Here is a 23,769-nt window from a genome sequence, read left to right on the forward strand (position 1 = left end):
AACCTGAGTGGTGTTTTGGTATTGGACTTCTGTGCTAGTCATGAATTGGCCATAATAGACACCATGTATAGGGTGATTCAGAGGTGTACCTTCAACATCTAATGATCAACTTTGTTGGCCATATGTCACTTGAGAAAAGAGAGGAGCAGAGCTGTCAACTGACCACCACCTGGTTGTGAGTACGATCAGGAGAATGCCTGATAAACCATAAAGGGAAGCAAGGGTGGAATGGTAACATCTGGCTGAGGCCCCTGTTCACGAGGTCTTCAACTCCTTGAGAAGAATTTCTTGTGCATCCCAGAGAACGTTTGGGTCATGGTATTCAATTGGGCCATTTTCAAAGCCTCCACTGTGGAAGCAGCTACCGGGAGTTGTGGCAAGAAATCCATTGGTACTTGCCCCGGCAGCAACCTAAGGACCAACTGGTGAAAACCAGAGGCGAAGGAAGAAGCCCGGCCAAAGATGGAGGCCTTTTTGGTTAGCCCAGTGGTCTAAGGAAGCAGCAGACAGGTGGTGGCCAGGAGGGCTGTGCCCTGCTTCAGTGGTCGGGTAGGAGCCTGAGAACACTTTGAAGAAGGATCTTTGGTTGGCGTCTAGGAAGATCTGGCAAACTGTTTGACGACCAAGAAGAGGAAAGCAGAGCTTGTTTAAGGCTGTGTCCATCAGGATGTGGAAGAACTCTGAGAAACTCCTGAAACCTCGACGAGGAAGCAGTGTTCCCCCATCCAGGGAAAGCACCACCTACATCGTTATCACGACTCACAGGGAAAAAAGTGGGATCTGACAAGAGAAGTACAGACTGTAATGTAAACAGCGAAAACAATGTGCAGTTTTACCCAACACATTGCTTCTATCATGTAAAATATGACCAACTGGTGTTTGATGAGCCAAGTGGTGAAAAAGTACAGCGCTGGCACAAAAACATTACCGGTGTGCCTGCCCTTACAACAGCTGTTGTTATAAACTGAGGTTAGCGAGCACAAGAATAAACCACCTGTCACTGTCTCTGGCTCAGCAACAGCAGAAAGGGAACACAGGCGAAAAAAAATGGAATAAAGCAATGTCTCCAGAACTTCAGAAATGGCTCTGACTAGAATTAAATCTCTGGAAATGCATTTCAACTGTCTTAAGAGCGTCAGACAGCCTTCAGGGACTGACTCTGATAATGGATTTTAAGCCCTCCATGTGGCATGTCGCTGCTCTGTGTTTGCATCCACTCTGACAGGGGTGGTTAAAATTACACCAGCCCAAAAAGAGTCGGAAAAGAAAATAATACCACTGTGTCTGCGATTCTCCGCGTTAATCTTTGAAGACTAGAAGGCTTTGTCAGTCTTTATGTGTGCGAATTAATCAGCCGCACATGGAGGCATGGGACTGTTCTGAATTATTTCAGGGGAATTTCTCACATTTATATTTCCTGAAAGTGTGAGTTAATAACTAAATCTCTCCATGTTGGCTCTATACTTAGAGCAAGTGCAGAGGAAAAAGAATTAACTCTCATTTCCTTTTTCTTTTTAAGTATTTAAGGTGCTTTGTTCTACGTTTGCCAACTGCCAGGTGAAGAAAAAACATAGGTCCATGTGTGCTCATTAACACACCTGTTTGAAAAATACACTTCAATATGTCCAGGGGCTTGTGTTTGACAAACAATCCAAGAGCTTATTAGCACACACTCATTCATATTTTATACACACCTCCACCCCTGGGTCTAATAAGGATTCATCTTTGTGGCGTAGGTTGAGTATGAGGAACAGCCGGTTCAATTTTAGTCTCCAGCCCTGTGTATCATGCAAATGCTACTACCAGTGTGAAAATACATAAAACATGGTTAGGACTACTGTTCCAGATGCCATTGTAAATTATTGTATAGATTCCAGCTATTTCCTGCTGTGTAAAGCAGTTACATGAGCGAACATGACTTACTTATAGTAATACAACAAAGCCCTATGCGGGAGGTGCGTCCAATAAATGCAAATATATTTAAAAAATACACACAAGGTTTTTATATTATAGAACAATAGGCATTATGAAGCACCTACTGAAGAGGATCAAATCAAATATTCCTCCATTACTCTTTAAAATGTTGCATTTATGGAGTTGGTGGGAAAATGGAACTATGACACTGATGTCAGTCTTTTTTTTTTTTAACGCAGCCCTTATAAATGTCACAAAACAGACAGAACAAGGCATGAGATGCATGAAATATGTTCAGTCATTGGAAGCCACATTTAATTGTGCTGCGCGGGAAGGATTGACTCAGTGCACCATGGCTGCTCATGCATGTCTTTCATAAATTATCTGCGTTTCGAATCCTTGGGTGGCACAGCAGAAGAACACTGAAAAAAAACTGCAGAGAACTAAGGTTATCATCAGTAACTTAATGATGAAAATTACACTGCGAACGCATTTAGGGCAAAAGCCAATTACTATATTTAGACGACAACATATCTTGGACATAAAAAAACAGCCGCTTAATGTGTCAATGATGGAAATGGTCTTAGATCTGAGAAATGATGGGGAATATGACTCAGTTTTATTAATAAAGAGTTGTCACCATGGTAAAACAGTAGGAGGTAAATCGTGGGGGATGAGTTGCAGAGAGCATGGGCAGAATAACTTTCTCTTTATAGAAAGAATTATTTAAAAAAAGGTCTTTCTGAAGATGTGTTTCGAATATTTGTTTTATTCTAACAGTCTATCAGTTGCTTCAGGACAGTGTCGGGAATTGTATGCATCATTTATAGTAAGTGTCAGACGGTTGTGTAATATATCAAAGCTAAAACAGTTTCACTGAAAATGTATCTATTAATATTATAAATGGACATTTTCTCAGAGTAGAAGCAACCCATTCCTTATTTCAGTTAGCAGATAAGGAATAAGAAAGAAAAATTAGTATCTGTGTTTGCCTTTGGTACACACACGCACACACAAACAGCCCCCGAAAATACCAGTCGATTTATAGCTCCGTCCAAGCTCTTAATGACTCACCCAACCATCCTCCAGCAATTGAGATGGCTCATCAATTTAATTACTTTACAACCCAGGCCCGCCCCGTGCTGTCAAAATCCTGGCAATGGAAGTTTGCAGTCACCCTGTACTTGTAAATATGCCAGGAGAAAAGCTCTTTTGCACCGCAGTTTACAAAGTTACATCCAAAATCAAATAAGGGATTATGAATCAAAGGGGGATGTATGAAGGCGGCTGCTTCAATAAATATATCAGATTATTTGTAATAGACTTTCTACACAAATAGATTAGTATTTAAATGCTTAAAAGAGGCATATTCCGAATGCTATTAGTAGCATGCTTCCTCTGCACCAGCAACTATTGATCCACTTTAACCTGGCTAAAGCAGACGGGCATCACACCGCCAAAGGTTAAGTGTGAGTCCTAGCTGCTGCTAATTGTAGACCACCATAGTGTCCACACACAGTAGCACACAGTAAAGCCACAGCATTCTAATTACGTCTGCAAACAGCACATTAACTATTATGGATTATTTGGGAATATCACAAAACCATGCTATAACAGATGGCATGCAAATTAAACGAGTGGCAATATCTTTGGAAAGAAACATTAAAAATAAGTGATTATGTAAATGAAGGAGTTTTTTAAATCCATCACTTCAACACAAGTCCTGCAGTAACTACTAAGCAGCAGAGGCACTGCTCAATATTTCAACTTCATTGTTCTTACGAACGGGCCTGATTCCTGAATTTTTCAGCGATCCCCCCCCCCACCCATGAGACATTGATAGTGCAGACTTAGACAAGCTAACGTGACATGCTTTAATGCTAGCCTTTTCAGACAGCGTATCTGTCAGACTGTGTTTCCAGCAAGACTAAAGGAGGCTCGAATCTGGCATTAGGAGTGTGTCTGCATTCTGCTGCTCCTCTGAAATCGCTTGTCAACACCTTCTGAGCTCTGATCGCTAGTTAGCTACGGCTCAGCGCCATTTCAACTGACAGCAAGCCCGGACAATAAATGTTACTACTAGGCCTTTTATCACTAGTTCTCACATCTCGGATACACTGACACTGAAACGGAGCCCCTTACGCCCTGTGAAACAGCATTTTCTACACACTTTATTGTGGATTTTAAGGCCTACCTCTAAACCAATTGTTAAATGGTTAGCATAGCATTTTTTTATGAACACAGATATAATTGAAATGATGAACTACTTACCATGCAGCCGGATGACTCCAACTGCCTGTCAGACACACATTTGAAGTTCTTCTTGCAGCCGCCGTTATCTTTGGAGCAGTCACGAACTGGCCCGAAAGATGCCAATAGGTCCTCTACTGTCTCAAAATAAGTGGACATCATGGCCTCTTCCCTGGAATGGAAGAAAAATAAGGTTAAAAGCAAGAAAATACAGACTCTTATGCAAATGTTTTCACCGAGTAAATAAGGACATACTGGTATAAGTGATGACAAGAGGAAAATAAATGCTTAAGCAGCTGAACTTATTCCCTCAACTCGTGGAAAGCTGTCTCTTATAACCTTTTCTAGTGTAATTAAGAAGCATTTGTGGTGTTTTGAGGCTTTTTTTCTTCCACCTGCAATTAATTACCACTTTTAATATTTGGAACACGTGTATTTTTATTTAAAGTGGGGGTGTGAAAATGTGCTTAATGTCTGAAATGTTGATAGCATGTAAATTCAGCTAAATAAACACCACCAGTAACAGCTTTGTTAATGATTCCCCCCCCCCGACGTGTCGTGTTTATTCTATGAGCTCTCGCTTCCTTTTTTTGACAGGCTGTGCAAACGTTAATAAACCCCGATCTAATAGTGGTTTAAAATAGATGTACCCGAGGGCTTGTGGTATGTTGTAGCAGACTACAGCACCTTTTTTAATCACAACAAAGGTTTCACTGCGGGGTTCATGCTGGTTGGGTCATGTCTTGGGAGGAGTCTGCGAATTGGCATTAATTGGATGTGTTTGTGACGGTGTCGTGATAGAGAGCCCGGGGAATCAGCATTCTGTGCCATAAACTCTCAGGACTTCGCCAAGGCCGGGACATCTGGGCCCGCCCCGGCTGGCAACGTTGAAGGAGCACAGACAAATGCATGCATAAACGATTAATGATAAACAGAGACAATGACAGCTATAGAGGCAGAAAAAGTAGCATATTTCTTTTTTTTAAAAATTATTATTGAGGATACATATATATATATATGTATATATAATATTATATATATGTTTTTTTTTCTTTTCCATTTATGGAACTCCATACGACGATTGAACGACTCAACAAACCCGCATTTATTTAGTTCTGTATAATAATACAATTGTATTCTTTTTTTTAAATGATTTTTTGGTTTTGGTTTTATTGATACAACAGTGAAAATAGACAGGATACGTGGGAAGGACAGAGTGGATGACATCCACTAGGGGCGGGAAATGGAGTCGAGGCAGCAAGGACTTTGCCTCTGTACAAGCGACGACCCAGAAAATTGTATTCATACTACATTTATTGTTCATACAAACATTAGAAATGGATCTATAACAGAACTTAGAACATAAAGCCATAACAAAACTACAGTAAGAGAATACAGCTCCGGGCGGCAGTACTTGAGAGCATAGACTGTATAAAAAGATGGATGCCATGACAGCTCCATTTCACATTTCACATTTCGAGCCTGTTGACTGGCTGCATAGGTCATAAAGCCCGCTTCCTCCATGTTAACAGATGGGACATGAGTCAAACTATAAAATCAAAATACACGCCAAATAATTGTTTCTCAAGTTAGTTCTTATCATGCTGATTTACCTCCAAGTGTTCAAGTTTAGTTTTAATTTGTTATTCAATGCTGTAAAAAGGATGATTGACATCTCTGTTGACAAATACGGCTCCTACGCAATCTGTTCCCGATTAGCAGAGTAGAGGAGGAACGGTGAGAGGAGACGTAACTAAAACAATCACTACAGTCACAGGGAGTATTTTGGCTTCAATTTCGTACTATGAGAGCAGATGGAGATGCGTTGTCCGTCTATAGTCATTGATTGAGCATTGTGCTTTAAGCTAACAGCTAATGTCAGCATGCTAGCACACTCAGGAAGACAATGCTAACATGCCAATGTATAGGAGGTTATGTTTATAATATTCACCATCGATTAGCACGTTAGTATGCTAACGTTTGGTAATTAGCACCACACAGAAAGTACTATTGAGATTTAAGCCTCAAAGTGATTTGGTTATGTTTAGGAAAACACCCTGACAACCTTTCTATGTGGACTTTTCATACCACGTCATCTGACTTCACCCATGCTGAACGGCGGGAGATGTTGAAGCCCAGTGCATCTCACTCAGATGCTAAATGATACCTTGTTGGTCTGTTTTCGTTGTTGGGGGGACATGACAAAGATTCAGTATGTTCTAGGGAATGGCAAGAATTTCTGTAGCAAATTTCTTGGCAAGCAGTGGCTACCTTGTCATAGAACTAAATGGAGAGTCAGGGGATTGTTAATGTCAGCAGCCTTCATAAGTTTGGGAATCTATCTGGGCATTAGTTGTTGAGTTGGTTCCAGAATAATTGATCTGTTGACGGGATGTGTGTGTCAGCCTCTCTGCCACCGCCAGGGCCCATAAAAAAATCATTAAAAGCAGGAGGAATCTATCTTTTTCAAATGCTGGATCTTTATGCTCCTATTTCAAAGAAATGTCAACTTGACCACTGCTGTATAGCTCAGCCGCTGTGTTCACTTCAGCATGCTCAGCTGTATCCGTGCACTGCGCTCTGCATGCCTGCTGTCAGAGAGAACTGAGGGGTAAGCAACCCCTGTGTTTTTCTTTGCAAAGAAACAAAAGCAGTGTCTCTTGCAATGTGACCACAGGGAACTCAGTGTGTTGTGAGGACGACTCGACTACAAACGGCAACAAGATCTCGGATGATGGGAAGACAGATGCCCTGCTGAGTAAGGAGGATTCTGTTGTATTGTCACTGCAACTGTCACTGTGCGAGTTGTCTTCCTGTCTGTGTACTTGCTTATGTGGCTCCTGTCATTCCAAAGTAGATGCTGAAAATGAGGCAGCTGAACCAATGATACATATCGATGTTGTGTTTAATGTAATTAAAAGCCCTAATGTAAGTTTCACAACGTCATTTACAATGCATAGTGGGAGGGTAGGGATGGAGCAGGAAGTGAAATCCTATTGACTCTTATTGAGTATTCATAGTTTAATATTTTTAGTGAAAAGAATCGCATATTGTGACCTTGTCACTGGCTTCAGGCAAAGATGAAAGGCAAAGTATTAAAATTCATCAAAAATCCAGCAATGTTCTGCGCAAAATACCTTTAAAATTCATACCTCATTAATATTAGCAGGGATGTAGTGTGGGCAGGTGTGCGCCGGCACCGTCTACCTTCCTTTTCAATTACAAAATAGTATCTTTCATATCTTTTTCAAAGTGTCTGCCCATGTGTGATCGCCATCAGAAATGCTTTGCAACACCTCACATTGTTTTGAGCAAGGGGCGCCTCATTTACATATTTGGTGTTCGTGTTAGATTTAAAGGCAGATCGGCCGATAATTGGCTCACCGGCCCTACGTGAGCGGTTTCACCACTCGCCGGCAGAGCAGAACATTGGAACACTTCTCTCGCAAAAAAAGCAAGACCTTTTGCTGACACATTGCTGCGCTGATAGCTCATCAATCACTGTCACAAACTCTGTCCACATTCCAAATGGTGAATATTTTTCAGTTTTATTAATCCAGTCATTTATTTGTTTTGTTTGCTTTTGTAATTAATCATGAATCTCTGTCTATTTGTGACTTGCCTTATTAAAGGCCACTGACTCATATGTCAATGGTCCATCTGTTTTGAGCTTTCATTTAAATCAACTTATCAGACTGAGATGATAACAATGATTATTTATTCATCTAAACAATACTATTAGACCAGAGGCTGTGATTAAGAATACAAAAACATCCATCCATCCATTTTCCGCTATCCTCCATGCACACCTGGTCGGAGCAGTCCCATGTTTACCGGCAGAGAACCACGGCCTTAGACTTGTAGGTGCTTGACCCTCATCCCGGAATACTAAAACATTTTAAGCTAATTAAAATGTCACCCTCTGTTTGCAGCCAATTAAGAAATGTTTAATGGCCCCTAAAAGAAACTGGCGACGTAGTCATGGCAGACCCATTATTAATCAGAAGTATTGATGTCACCCAGTAATTCCCAGTATTCAAGATCGATGCACTAATGCAGCCCTCCTCACACACTTTTGTTGCTGATGATATATTTCAGCCACATGAGCAGCTCTGCTACTGTAAAGCATTTAGGACGACTACCCCTTTCATAGGTCAAATAAAAAGTTATGTTAAAATATATATCTCTTTTTCTCATTTGTTTTTCTATTGTGCACTGCAAGGGATGTTAATCCAACTGGGGCTGGGTTCGTTTTTATTAAGAAAATCATTTATCGTTTTTGCAGTGACCTTTTTATTTGTAAAAATGATTTATTAACCTTTTTGTCAACCAGCCACAGCCGCTGGATAATATTTCTAATTCATGTATTCAATTGTATTTATTAAGCCTAACATGTTTATGGTAGCCACGGGAAATGTGAGCTACACTTTCCTAATCAATGAAATGAGAATACCCAAAGAAATTCTGTTAGTTGGTGGAGTTGGAACCAGAAAAGAAACTGTGGATCTTTGGCGGTGATCCTTATTGAGAGAGAAAAAAAAAAGAGGAAAAAAAGGTCAGCATGAAAGTAGTTCAGATACAACATTTACACATTTCTTTATTCAGTTTAGAAAAAGGCAATGGGTAAGCCAAAAAAAAAAAGCAGAATCCTGGACAATAGCTGAATCAGAGAAGTCGAGTACTGCCTGGACCCTATTCTGTAGCATTTTTGTCCACCTGTGCTTGGAGAATCAAAAAGTTCTCCCACGCAAGATGACAGGTGAAGTCATCCTAGGTCAGGAAATGGGTTTTTGTATACCTCTAAAGGAGACGGACAGATGGGGTCTTTCAAAAAGATTCCTCAGTGGAGGAGTGGCAGCTTAAACCGAGGTTTTCTTTGATTTTTGAGCTTCTAACAATATCACGCTGAGTGAGGCCAGCCACCTTCTGAAGGGACTCAACTGCTAATATTCTCAGTGTAATTCTTCAAACGAATGCTCAGGTGTGTGGTCAGGACAAAGACTGAATAGAAAATAGAGATAGAAGAAGAAGATTGCCAATTGCCCCAAGTGGCAAGCTTTTTTCAGTTCTCAACTCTTGGGCATATCAGCTGCGTGACAAATGGGTCTTTGACTTTGGGTACTGATGTGTCACAATCAGCTGAAAACTCTGTCAGAGATCATAGACAGATGAACCTAGAAAGCTAACGTTGTCCGAATACCCTATCATCCCTGAACTGGCAAGCCTCAACACCTCCGCTGTGTCTTGAATATAAAAGCCAGGAGAGGGAACTGGGCGAATTCTTGTCTGCCCACGGTTGTCAAATGTGCTTCACTTTATGGCAAAAAAGGAAAGGAAAATGGTGTCTTGAACTGCAAAAGCACATACAAATGGCTGACTAAAGGAACACCACCTTTTCTAAAACAAAACAACCCCTCACAGAATCAAGAAAAGCAGTTTACAGGAATAACATGGGGCCAAAACTTGGTAAAATGTTCCAGAGCCAGTGACCCTGCATGTCAAAAGGCAGAGATCAGTGCAATACCTCCTGGGTGAACAATCCAAGGACGGAACTTGTCATAACAGACGTAGTCAATGAAACCCAGTCCTTGGACCGTGGAATGTAATCTCTCTTTTGGGTAGGTGCCTGTTTTGGTGCATGGAGTTCAGAGGTACCAACGGAAATGCAGTTGGACTCACCTCTAAGCTCAGCTTTGACTCTCGAACCAACCTCCTTGATAGACGATGTCAATGGCGAGCTTGCCAGACAGTTGTGGGACGACTGACAAATACCCGGCTGGCTGTTGCCCAGTTGGACTTTCTTCTACTGGTTGAGAGGGTCAACATCACGTGGCAGATTATTACAGAAAGAAAAACTATTGCTTTTGTTTGTGCTGATGTGATTGTCCTTGGATGGCTTGGCAAACCCAAGCCTAGGTCAAAGAATTATCCTTCAACGTCACTAAAATATACCCAAATTTGAGTTAAGGAATCGGACCAAGTATCTGTTTTTAATGTTGATGACGCATAGGTTGATGACGCATAGATGCCTCTTAGAAAAGTACCAAGCTGTATGTTTGGCGCAACCGATCCATTCTACATGTCTGAGTCATGCTTGATTTAAGGGCGTGATGAATCACGGAAAATCAGGACACTCTTGCTGATCAAGGACTGTGGCATAGAATCACCACTTAGACACAATTCTCAAGTGTTCTCCTGCATAAAGCCATACAAATCTTTGAAGGGCACTTTGCAATAAGGGTTAGGGTTATTAACTAACATTTTAACCCTATCGGCACTCTGCAACGGTCAGTAAGTTTGATTTTGCAGTTGACCTACTGTATCCACTCGACCTGCTGAGCCACTTAGTAGACGGTATGGTTATGTGAATACAACGCAATTCAAATAATGTTTACTTGGGGGCAAGTTGACCGTTCTTTTGACTCGTCTGTACATTCTGTGAAATAAGCATTGATAAGAAAGAGTAGAAATGGGTTTATGTGGCTAAAGTAGCAAGGCAGAACCAGGGGTTGTTCTAGTTAGGTGTATTGTCAGCTTCAGTGTGGGAACGCATTTGAAGGGTCTTCTTTCCTTTCCAGCGAGTCGACAACAACCCTTTCCAAGATGATCCCTTCGCACATATGTGCAATTGTCGACAAAGTGGATAGGAGCAGAGGTAAGGTTGGAATGCAGACTCCTTATTCTTCAAACTGTATGTTGCTTAGCCCCAAACCACCCTTGCAATTGTTCAGTAACTGCTCCTGGGTTGTACCCTTGCTTCGCACTGTCAGGAAGGAAAATTGCGCAGTTATTGTTCGTACCAAAATCTGAATAGTTCATTCTCTGTCATGGCCTCCAATGTCTTATTGTTCCTTTCTTTATTTGGCAACTCAATTTTTCTGAATTAGACAGACAACACATGGCATTCTGTGCATCAGTTCCTTCTGGCAGGCACTCAAAGCAGTGACAAATGACTCCTTAATTCAGGGGAAAACAGAGGGTGGGGAAGGTGAGGCAGACTAAAATAATGGCTTGCCTCAGCTGTGAGGTGCATGCTAACTGGGCTCTCCTTGTGGATGGAGGCAATAGTGAGTGGAAGATGAAAAAAACCAAAAAAAAAACGATCAATTCCAAGACGTTCCAGGAGGAGGAAAATGGGGAAAACATTCTTGAGGAAAACTCTCAGTAAGAACACAGGAAAGTTTCTGAAAAAGGTTGTGGAATAGTCTAATCGTGGCTCACAGTGTGGGAAGTACTATTTTTGCCTCTTACTTCTTAATTAACAGGAGGCTGGCGACTGATCCGTAAAGCAGAGTAAAGCAACTACATCACCCTACAAAGATATTGCAGCTTAATTTTATCCAGGTAAAAATATTTGTACCAAAATCAACAAGAGCTGATAAATGTTTCTTTTCCAAATCATTACCAAATCAAGATGATCCCCTTTGGCACCGTGACTCTGTTCCTTGACCCAGAAGCACATTGGCGGCATCTAAACACTGACTAATGTACTTGTTATTAATCTCCTTCTTGCTTTTCCAGATGATGAATGACCAGGCGATGCAGCCCAAAGTTAGAGCGCTGCTCCAGCATGATTACTGAGCCCGTTATTGGTCTGCCCCTGCACTTGATTAATGCTCTTGCTCCAGCTCCCCACAAATATGCTGACTCTCATCAGGCACTTTTGTCATTGAATAGAGTGCATTTTCTTTAAGCTCGCTGTAATCACTATGGGAAAATCTAGTGGGTGAAGAAAGCAGGTGAGTGATAAAATAAAGATTGATACATCTATTCTTTGGTTTGAGTGTAGAGTTGTAAAATGTCTTTGATGGAGATTTGGAGCAAGGGGAGGGTGATTTATGTTCCAGATTTTCCCCTGGTGTCAACTTCTTGCGGTCGCATCGGGTTATAGGCAATGGCATGTTTTGATGGTTCACTTGATCACAGTGAGTGAGGTCATTAATCACCGATGTAAAGGGGTGTCAGCGGCTACTCAGGGTCTTAAAGAACAGTTTACAATGTGATTACTATTATATCTTTTTTTTGACACACTTTTGTTGTCACAATTGTGGTTAGAGCAGCAGAAAGTCATTGGTTATACTGATAAAGATTGAATTTAAATCATGGCTAGAGGGACAGTGAGTCACAGGGTGCTATTTAAACAATCTATATAGCACATGGTCTAAAGGTGCAACTGCATTCAGGGCATGTCCAACGCACCCACAGCTGGTTAAATGATATTTAAATGGACTGTACTGTAGCGCGTTTCTACACTGCATGTCACATTCACCCATTCACACACACATTCATAAACTGTCGGCAGAGGCTGCTACATAAAGTGCCCAACTGTGAATCAGTCACCACATTCACACACTGATGGCTATGCCACCGAGAGAAATTTGGGGTTCAGTGTCTTGCCAAAGGACACTTCGACATGTAGACTGAGGGACCTGGGGAGTGACCTCCGACCTTCTGAATCTACTACTGAGCCACACCCGGCTTTTAAGGAGTAGAAGAGCTGCTGCGTGTTACAAGCTTCCTGTGTTTAAGTGTTTTTTAACTATTTATATAACAGACTGAAATTAATAGTGATGCCTCTTTATGACCTACAAAAGCAAACGAGACCATCAGGAACAAGACGGATTATTTCTATACAGTTATTTGTATTGCCTGTCACCATTTCCACCTGGTCGACGTCCAGTGAAGTGATTTAAAGCGCACACAGGAAGTGCCTTTGTTAGCAATTTTTTGGAAAAGCTTCTCAGCGGATGATGCAGTAAGAAAGCAGGATGAGATTTTTTGTCAGAAGACGCTACTTACACATTCACAGGACAGGATTAGCAAAGAGATATGAGGTACAGCTTTGTTCAAAGGCAACCGACAAAAATCTTGAGAGTTTCTCAAAGTGGTTTAAAATTGAAGAAGTTACGGCTCCATTGTCTCCATTTAAACCAGGCTTTTATAGGTCAATGGGGCAAGAGCTTTCTTCCCATTTTAAGACCAACACGCCTTTGTGCGCACAGATAGACGCAAGTACAGTAACGGCTGTGCTGTGTGCCTCATTGTGCCCGGTGTAATGTAGGGCACAGAGGGTTCATTCTTAAAAAAATTGGTTGACATATATAGACAGCTCCAGAAAAAAATAAGAGACCACTCCAAATGTTCCTTAAATCAGCATCTCTATACACATGTCATGGTCAGCCCAATCCAGATCTGAACCCCATTGAGAACCTCCTGAATGTGATCAAGAGGAAGATGGATGTTTACAAGCCATCCAACGAGGCTGAGCCGATTGAGTTTTTGCGCAAAGAGTGGCCTAACGTCACCCAACAGCAATGTGAAAGACTGGTGGAGAGCATGCCAAGATGAACTCAACTTCTTTGCATTATTCGAAAAACACCTAAACTTTACAGTTGTAAACACAAACAGTTTTTTAATAGTACAATAGCAGGGTGAGCTTAAATCTTACGCATTACATTAATGGCTTGGAGGTGCAGCATAAACAATAGTTTTAAAGCCCGACCAAGACATCACAAAAGGCTTAGCCTCAATTCCATCCCTGACACATTTATTGATCTGGAACTGGAACCACACCAAACATGAAAGACAGCAAAACAATACGCATATTTAATGTTTGCTTTGAGCAAAAGGTACTGTCAAGGCAAGTATCTACTGGAATGCACAAACTGGCTGCTTGTATGAGTGGCTGGCTTTAATGACCTGACAATTACCACCTTTAACTCTTCTCAACAGTGCTTGACTTAAATGTCAGTGTAAATATAATGAGTATAAATCTATAAAATATGACTTGTTGGCTTTATAACCACTTCTGCTTTAAATACAGCAGCATTTAACTGTTTTTTTCTCGGTTTATAGTAAACAACCTTTTTTTTTTTTTAAACCTTTAAGTCAGGCAGGTTAATACTGTTTGCCAGGACGACATCACTAAGAAGGCATAAAGTCAGAGTGAAATCAGGGAGCCACTTTATTCTATTCCACACAGGTCTTACCCTTTAATAAGCTCAGCACACTCACCCCTGTGGAGCCGGGGAATGAAATGTGCATGCACTGGTTAAGTCACTCAGGATGGATGCTCCATACATTCCCACAAGAGGCTGTTTTATATGTTGTATCCTCAGCCATAATTCATCTTGTTGCGGTGAATAAAAGCAGAGGTGATAACCTGTGGTCAAGGTTGGCCTTAACTCTATTTATGCGAGGCAACACTGCCTCTTGGCCTAATTTGCATAAACATGAAGAGGAAATAAAAAATTAATTTTTAATAACAATTTTCTGATTCATTGGCTGCAGGAAATCAAAAAAGAATAAAATAATTCAAGATGGAAATGGTTTTAATTAAAAACACCTAAAAGCAAGTTTTGTGGATCTGTCCTGAGACTAACATTTCTTATTCTTTGAGTACACCACAAATACATTTATTCATTTTTGTTTCATGTAAGGAAACAAAACTGAGTTTACCTGCATCAAAAGATACAATAACTTCATTTCTTGTGTTCAAGTGTTGCATGCAATTCAAGTTAGAGTTCTCTGTTAGGCATATCATAGGATGAAGACATTTTGGATATGCTATTGAAGTCAGATTTTTTGTTTTTTAAAACCGTTTAGTCCCCATTATTTAAAAAAGAAGTGTCTTGGTAATGGCATTTCTTTTCAAGTTCAATCGTCTTTTGCTCGTGGTAAGTGCAAAATGTATGTTTTTCGTGAAATTTCAGTGGGATTAAGAATTAATTTTGAATTCCAACATTCACAAATGGTCCTCTACCGGTGCCAGATACGATACGATATATGATACGATATACGACATATGATACGATATATGATACGATATACGATACGATATGCGATACAATATACGATGCAATATGCGATGCGATAAATGATACGATCAATCAATCAAATTCAATCAAATTTGTATAGCGCCAAATCATAACCAGAGTTATCTCAAGACACTACAGAAAGAGCAGGTGTACGATATGAGATACGATACGATATATGATACAATATACGATAAGATATACGATACGATTAAATATACGATAGGAAACAATATACGATACAATTTACGATACGATATACGATACGATATACGATACAATACGCTATACGATAGGATATACAATACGATATACGATGTGATACACGGTGCGATATACGATACGATATACGATACGATATACGATACAATATACGATACGATATACAATGTGATACACAGTGCGATATACGATACGATATACGATATGATACAATATATGATGCAGTATACAATACGATATATGATATGATATACGATATGATACGATATGTCATACATATATGTATAGTTTATATGACATACACATACACTACCAGTCAAAAGTTTAGACACATTTTCTCATACAAGTGAATTGGAAAGTGTGTCCAAACTTTTGACTGGTAGTGTATGTATCGCATATGTGACATACATACATGTAGCATATATATGACATACATATATGTTTCATATATGTGACATTCATATATATATATATATATATATATATATATATATAACATACATATATGTATCATATATATGACATACGTATATGTATCATGTATCATCATGGAGTTCCTTAAAAAACTGTGTCCAAGTGTACCAAGAAGAAATGGTGCTGTTTTGAAGGCAAAGGGTGGTCACACCAAATATTGATTTGACTTAGATTTCTCTTTTGTTCATTCACTGCATTTTGTTAATTGATGAAAATAAACTATTAACACTTTAATGTTTGAAAGCATTCTTAGTTTACAGCATTTTTTCACACTTGCCTAAAACTTTTGCACAGTACTGTATGTATCATATGACATACATATATGTAACTTATATATCATACATATAACATACATATATGTATCATATATATGACATACATATATGTACCATACAATAATATATATACGATACAATATATACATATATAAATATGTATATATATATATATATATTCATATCTATGTAACATATGTGTATGTTACATATATATATGTATAATTTATATAACATACATATATGTATCACATAAATGATATAGATTAAAAAGCCTAATCAATGTGAGGATGTTAGATGTTTATATTTATTGATCTTCAGTCTTAAGCTAACATTTCATTGGGTTCTGTCAGCCAGCTGATGGGCAGAAGTTAAACAGGGGTTCATCCTTTTAAACACCACAGCTACAGAGCATTTCACCACTATCCGGCATCAGCACGTCTGTCTCAACGTCTGCATAAACACTTTAGGAAAGTGCATCAGCCAGAAACCCCATAGGGTCCCACGGGACTTTGTTCCACAAAAATGCTCTGGATAATGAGTCGCCTGCATTATTCATGACAATCTGACAGATCTACCAAATGTTACAGGAGCTAATCATTAACCAAACACAGAACTTATTATTCCAACTGAAGAGGGCTTTTAATCATTTAAAACAATGTCTACTTCCTCCCTCATGTCCTCAAATGTTTTCTTGTATTTCCTGGTGAAACTGATTCATCTCTCAACTCACACAGGCATACAAGAAACATGGCTTCCATCCGTTACAATGGTTTGTATGTAATATGTCATGTTGTCGTGAGGTGTCAGATATGATATCTCACTCGAAGCCAACAGCGCTAAATAAAACATTCAATTCTGTCACCGCTTAAATGGAGCTCATACGGCGAGGTAGAACACGTGCATTCTTAAAGATGTCAGGAAGCGACAGCGGCAGACGTGTTCGCCACCGTTCGTGTGGGCACGTCCTTCCACTGATGAATAGCTCAACTTTCTTTTTAACCCAAGTGACGCTCCTCCTGTGAAGTAAACAAAGGCTAAATTCCTGCTCTCTGCTAAAGTGCTCAATTTGCACCTGCATCTGAGATGTCACCCTGCAAGGTCTCTTTATCACGCGATAATGGCGGCACTTGAGGAAGGAAAAAGAAAATGTACCAAAGAAGTAATTGCTTTAAATAATTGCCCACCTTTTAACTTAATTCAGAGATAGAAATCTTTTGGGAGTTCTGTAATAAAATGTTCAAATGTGATCAGATGAACATGTTGCAGATTTATGGCTACAAACTGTTGTTCTGAAACATGTCCTCATTTTTAAGCTCTCCATCAGCGATCACAGCCCTTCTTTCGGAGTAAGTCACACACCTTGGCTAATTAATCCTATTTACGTCGGAATAAGCAGATGTGTGCTATTGCCTTGGGAGTTGTGTGCTCCTGAGGCAATTTCATAAAACCTGTTAAAAGTTTGGATAATTGCAGAGTAGCGGATAGGAATTGCAACTGTTTATATGATACATATTAGACATAAAAAAATGAGCACTCAGTGATTACTGCGATTTAGGCTTTCTGTTGACATCCTCCCTGCTGTTGACAAGCATGGAGGATGCGCACTGTCAAATATGCTATGTTCAAAATGAAAGTAGTTAACATTAGTACAATTTCATTATGTTATCAGCTGTATCAACATCAGCATTTCCTGTTCTATGATGGTCACTGGTCCAATCATGCAGCAAGTAGCGAGAGGTCCCCCCGGCTAACTAGCAGTTAGCATGCTGTGATTAGTAAAATAGGGAATTTTGAAGTGACCAATATTTTGCGCTTGCTCACTCGCCTGTTTCTATATATTTGTGTGCCTCTACTGAGACAGTGACGTGAGAGGGTTATCACTAATGCCAGAAGAACAAAGAATTCGAAGCAGACAGGATCAAGACAAGCATGAATTTTTCTAAACCTGAGTGAACACTGAAGCTTCAGACCAGTGAGCGCTGGAATTAGTGATTCAATCCGACAGTCACACAAGGTCAAGGAACTGATCACTGTAAACATTCACAAAAGAACTGCTGATGCTTCTTCTGAAGCAAAATCTACATTGCCATCTCACTCTCCATTCAGTTATTTCCCATTTGCCAACCAGACAGCCTTGTCTGTTTGTGATGTACTTGAAAATGAACTTGAAATCTTGCATGAGTTCTGAGAATAAGATTTCAAATTCCTGCTGATAATAAAAACATTTCCAAGGCATGAAAACGTACAAGAAATCAATATTTAGTGGTGGCTTTGAGTGGGGAATACTGGATTCTGCGGAAGATCAGAGTATTTGTGTCAAATTTGGTCATCTTTTAATAAAAAAGTCTACAACACTACCAGTCAGATTTCATAATGTTGTTAGACAAGACCTCTTTCAAGTGTTGCATGCAATTTAGTGCACTTTGTGAGGTACTCAAAATGTCTTTGCAGCACTTTGGGAAAGAGCAAAAAGATGTGATTGGAGTTACAGTCCGATTTTTTGTTTTTTCAAATGCCAAGTCCCCATTATGAAAAAAAAAGTTGAAGGTATTCATCATGTGATTTCTTGTTCAAGTTAAATCGTATTTTGCTCATGGTAAGTGCCAAATGTATGTTCTTCGTGAAATTTCGGTGCGATTAAGACAAATACGGTACAATGTACGATATGATGTACGATACGATGGACGATACGATGGACGATACGATGTATGATAATATGTACGATAATATGTACGATATGATATACGATACAATATACGAAACGGTATAAGATACGATATACGATACAATGTACAATAAGATGTACGATAAGATGTGCGATACGATAAACCATACGATACGATATACGATACAATATACGATACAATATACAATACGATATACGATACGATATACAATACGATATTTGATACATGATATGATACATGATGCGATATGTACGATACAAATATGATACGACACAATACGATACGACAGGGATCTCAAGGTAGACTCTCTGACGACAATAAATGCACCTTGAAAGCCTCTTCCCACTTCAATTCCATCAAATACACAGATGTCCCACCCCCTCCAATACAAAATAATAGGATAGGCCTATCAGCTGTGCGAGGTGATACTCCTGGCAAGTGTGTCAACGTTTGAACCTAACCAATCACAGAAATGTTGCAGCAACCTCCATGGACAGGTCGGGTTATGCTATACGCTAGTTGAGCTAATGTGGGGAGTTCGGTGCTATTAGCCTGTTCAGCCAGATTTATGATGGACAATGAAGGTGGCCTCGCCAAGAAAAAGCAGAAAACGAACTATTTCCATGGGAAGTGGGAAAGAAAGTCTTTATTCACAAATGTGAAGGACAGGTGTGTTCGACTCATCTGTGGTTCCAAGGTTTCAGTCGACAAAAGAATCAACATGGGGCGCCACCAGCAATCTTGGCCACTTTCATTTTTTCAAGGTAGCTCAAAAAGGTTGGAGACCCCTGCGATACGATATATACATATGACACACCTATAGAGCTTCAAACAGCGCATTAGTGATAAACTTTCTCCAAACCAGGATTTTAATTAAAAAATACATTGCTGTAAGTAATGATTCCTGTGCAATATGAGCAACCATGTGTCCTGATGATTATTGAAATATGGTGGAAATGTATTGTGTATGTGAAATAATTGGTTTCCATGATTAACAGGCATATGCTGTATATATAGTCCTCCTACTATTCCGTCCATTACATTATATCCAAAGTGGCACATTTATATGCAACAATGGCCGACAATTTGGTTTTCAAATGTCACTTCCCAGGCTCCTGTCGGTTGGACTGCATAGACGGGTGATCGTTTTAATCTGCAGCTGATGCTCTGACATGTTTTGTGATGTTCAGCTGCACTGATGCATGCTGGCGCCTACTGGCTGGTTGGACGACAACAAAATATGTCTCACGTTGCCAATATTTTGTTATTGCACCGCAGGATTGCCAAATCCCTAACCTCGTTGACACTACTTTGCAGTTTGGATTTGTGTTTTAGATCCCTACTTTGCATAGCCCAAAGTTAAGTTTCTGTAGTGCTGCTGTGTCTGTCACTTTAGTCGTCTAAATCTGAGACCTGAGAGAGGATTTAGTGACCTGATTAAATGCTTAATGTTTTTTTTTAGTACAAGTAAATTGAGACAACCCGTTTTTTTAGACTGTGATACTTTTCTATTTTTTTGGTTCCCTGACAAACTGTGGTAGGAATGGAGCCACGACAAAAATAATGAAGTAGCACTGTGACGTTCTACGATGCCATTTATAAAGTCATATGGGAAAGTCATATATAATGAACTTGTGTGCTAAATTCAGGATGAGAGATTCAGCACTAACTAGCGTCACGGAAACAGCTCCCAATTGAAGTAAAGACATGAATTATTTGGGCTTATAGACTCCACGACACTGAGGAGCATTCTCAAGTGTTCCTGTGATGCTCACGCTGCAGAGCCAGACTTTAGCATTCCATAAACACAGATTTTACTGTATTTGTTCAGACCTTTCAAAATAAAATGCATGTATTCATGTGGCTTTAAGTGTATTTGAACCAGGCAGCAGAGAATCTACGTGCATACAGTTTCCTTTTCGGCACAGGTGCCGTGCTCCGAGCTGACTCAGACTGACCTGACCTCCCCTGGATCTTCAGTAACCAACACGTCCGTCTTACAGCTGGCGATCGGGTTGATTGACAGCTCCACTGGTGGCACCACGAAGCTCTTGCTGACGGGCAGCCACAACCCTTGGCCCAGACTGTAGAATGATCTGTGTTGGCACGACGGAAAAAATGTCAATCAAACCGCTTTCACATTGAAACCTTCTGTATTACGCACATATTGTAGAATATGCCCATAAATATGCAGGAATGAGGACATTGAATGCTGACATACTGCATTATTTTACACATTGAGGGTAATGCATTTATGGACAGTATGATATTCCTCGTCTTGCATTTGAGTAATGAGAGTGTCCAGATAAGGCGAGGAAGGTGTGATATTGATTTGGGGAGAGTCTGGGACATAATTCGATGAGAGTCTGGCACATTTCTCGCGCGATATTCAAGAATAAAATCAATATACACGTGCCATATGTTTCTGAATCATTGCATTCAAATTCTTATTGCGCAATCCTTAAGGTTTAAATGTATGACAAAAATAAATTAAAGATGCTGCCAAATGTTTAAAGACTGGAATGTAAAAAAACATGTTGCAGGTTTGCAGTAAAGAATTGGCCCACTTGCCAATCCTGTGTGGTAGCTAATTAAACTGGCACTCGCATGTGGTGTATTTACGGCGCAGCTGGAAACAGAATTGGACTCGGAGAATGAAATTAGAGGTAGCCGTGGTGGCTTTTTTAATTACTTATTTAGAACAACCTCTTTCCCGCCGCTTTAAATGTGACATGCTCTGCAGCACAATGCAAGCGTGTGGTATGTGCACTGAAGACTTTTGTTCAAGGTGGTGTAAAAATTAATTTAGTTTTCTTGCGGATTGGATAGTAGCATCCTCAGGAGGATAGCCTGCAGGGTGGGCCAGACGTGTCGATACGGAATACAAAACAACACCTGGTAACGGCTCGCAAATAGCACAGAACATCACTGTGCTTTGCTTCATGTGTTTTTTTTTTTATGTATCAAAATCAAACCCTCTCCCTTTATTCCCTAATAAAATATATTGCATATCAACTTTGCCTCATCACAAGTTCACTCACTGTTAAATATCGCTGACATTCAGAAAGGCCTGCTTGTGTACACTACCTGATTACTGGAACAGCCTGTTTTCCGGGCTGCCAAACCTCAGCATTAAAAACCTTCAGCTTGTACAATTTCTGCTGCCAGTTTAATAATTAAAATGAGAGAATCTGAATGTATTACACTCATTCTGACCTCCCCTCACTATCTGACAAATCAAACCAAACTTAACTTCAAATTATTCCTCATTAACATTTAAATTATCTTCCTGAACTGGTGATGTGTTCACGAAACCACTTTTTGTTAGACCTTCATGCTTTCACATCACAAGATGCTTATCTTCTCTTTATCATGCTATGCTGCTATAAGCTGAGGCTGCAGGGGCACTTAACACACCGAGCTGTCTCCTCCTCTTTGTATACATCTGTATGCATTCTTGTGCCATGAATGCATGTTACTAACTTTATATCTACCTGTGAGTTTTGTTACTCCCTTGTCTCATTGGTTCCTGGGGATCGTTCTTGCGGAGCGGCTGCTGCCGTGGACTGGCTTGACTCTCACTGCTACAATTATTATATGTTATTATTATATTATTATTATAGTGGCTGTTAATGCTAATATGAGACATATTTCTACTGTTAATTTATATAATTATGGCTATCAAAGTTAATGCGATAATAACATGTTAACGCACATTCCCTTTAACGTCACCTTTTATTTTGACACATGATTAACGCACGCACATTCTATTATTATGAGCGTTGCAGCGGTAATGTTGTGGTTAGCAAGCAGAAACAAACCTCCGTGAGCAGAAATGGATAAAGAAAAGGGTCTTTTTAAATGGCAAGTTCAGCCTCAAAGCCCGGCTAGATGGTTCTCTGGACAAGACAAAAGTTACTTGTATTTACGGTCGATGTGAACGGAGTTACCACCGGAGTACGTCGAGTCTTAAATACCACTTGCTGGCCAAGCACACAGCTGATGCAGAGAGCCCCAGGTTCTGAGAAATGTCTTTAAGTGATTAAACTTCGACTAAAATGATGTTATTTTTATCTCCTACTGCAGACTCAGTGACTTATTACTTAGGAATGTTACATTCAGGTCAACATGCCCGTCTGTTGTTGCTTGTTGGGCTTCAGTTTGCCATGTTATGCTTTCAGCATATTTTCTGAGCGTGCAGTACCTTTGAGGTTATTCTGTAGAATATTCTGGACAGTATTTGTCATTGTTTTGGAATGTTGCAGTAATAATAAACATACATTTGCATAAAGGAAGCATATTTGTCCATTCCTGTGTTGATAAGAGGATTAAAAACATTTACAACAGGTAAAAAATGTGCGATTCATTTGCGATTAATTTGGAGTTAACTATGGACAACCATGCGATTAATTTTAATCGATTGACAGCCATAGTTATTAACCATAATATGACTACAAGCTAATCATATTGTAAAAGTGCACAAACACTCTGGATAACAAGCACTTTTCCTGTTCTTCCATTCTTCCGACATTTCCCATAAAAAAGCACGATCACACCAACATGTATGTTACATCAGAGCAGTATGTTCGTCTTCCCTGTAACTATTGACAACCATGCAATTAATCGCGATTAAATATTTTAGTCAGCCCTTATCATAATATAAAATATAATATATTATTTTGCAAATGTAACAATAAGTCTGTATTATCTGTTGTTTTTGTTGCTGTGTGTATGATCTCTCTCTTTCTGCCTCTCTCTCTATCCCCCGTTGTGAAGTACTTGCTCATGGTGGATTAATGTTTGCGTCTCTGCAAATAATAGTACGGTCTTGATCTGCTCTTAAGTGTCCCGGGATAACTGTTGTTATAATTTGTCAATATATAAATACAAATGGAGTAATTGTTTGATAGATGTATTATGGCATGAACAAAAAGCAGCACTGGTTCCATACAAAGCTCTTCATCTGTAAAACCCATCCCTGATATTAAGCGCCTCTTTTCACTGCCATAGGAGCGACTCGAAGCAGCTGAAGAGCGATGCAGTCTTTTCTCCTGTCCTCTCCTGCACAGCACTCATATAGAAACCTTCCAACAGGAACCCAGTGAGGTTTTTTTTCGATTGGTTGCTGCA

At 39.8% G+C, this 23,769-nt stretch overlaps 1 protein-coding gene across 1 annotated transcript in view; it reads right to left on the bottom strand.

Moving 5' to 3' along the window:
* LOC138601843 (astrotactin-2-like) overlaps positions 1-23,769 on the bottom strand; it is a 329,634-nt gene that overhangs the window by 114,294 nt on the left and 191,571 nt on the right. The window contains exons 11-12 of the mRNA XM_069673098.1: positions 20,598-20,735; positions 4,186-4,336 (exon numbers count right to left, since the gene is read on the bottom strand). Coding sequence (XP_069529199.1) covers positions 4,186-4,336; positions 20,598-20,735 — 289 coding nt within the window. The remainder of the gene's footprint in view (positions 1-4,185; positions 4,337-20,597; positions 20,736-23,769) is intronic.

This window comes from Semicossyphus pulcher, unplaced genomic scaffold (assembly GCF_022749685.1).
Source record: "Semicossyphus pulcher isolate SPU_LCO1_2020_fin unplaced genomic scaffold, fSemPul1.0.p SCAF_22, whole genome shotgun sequence".
Taxonomy (NCBI): Eukaryota; Metazoa; Chordata; class Actinopteri; order Labriformes; family Labridae; genus Semicossyphus; species Semicossyphus pulcher.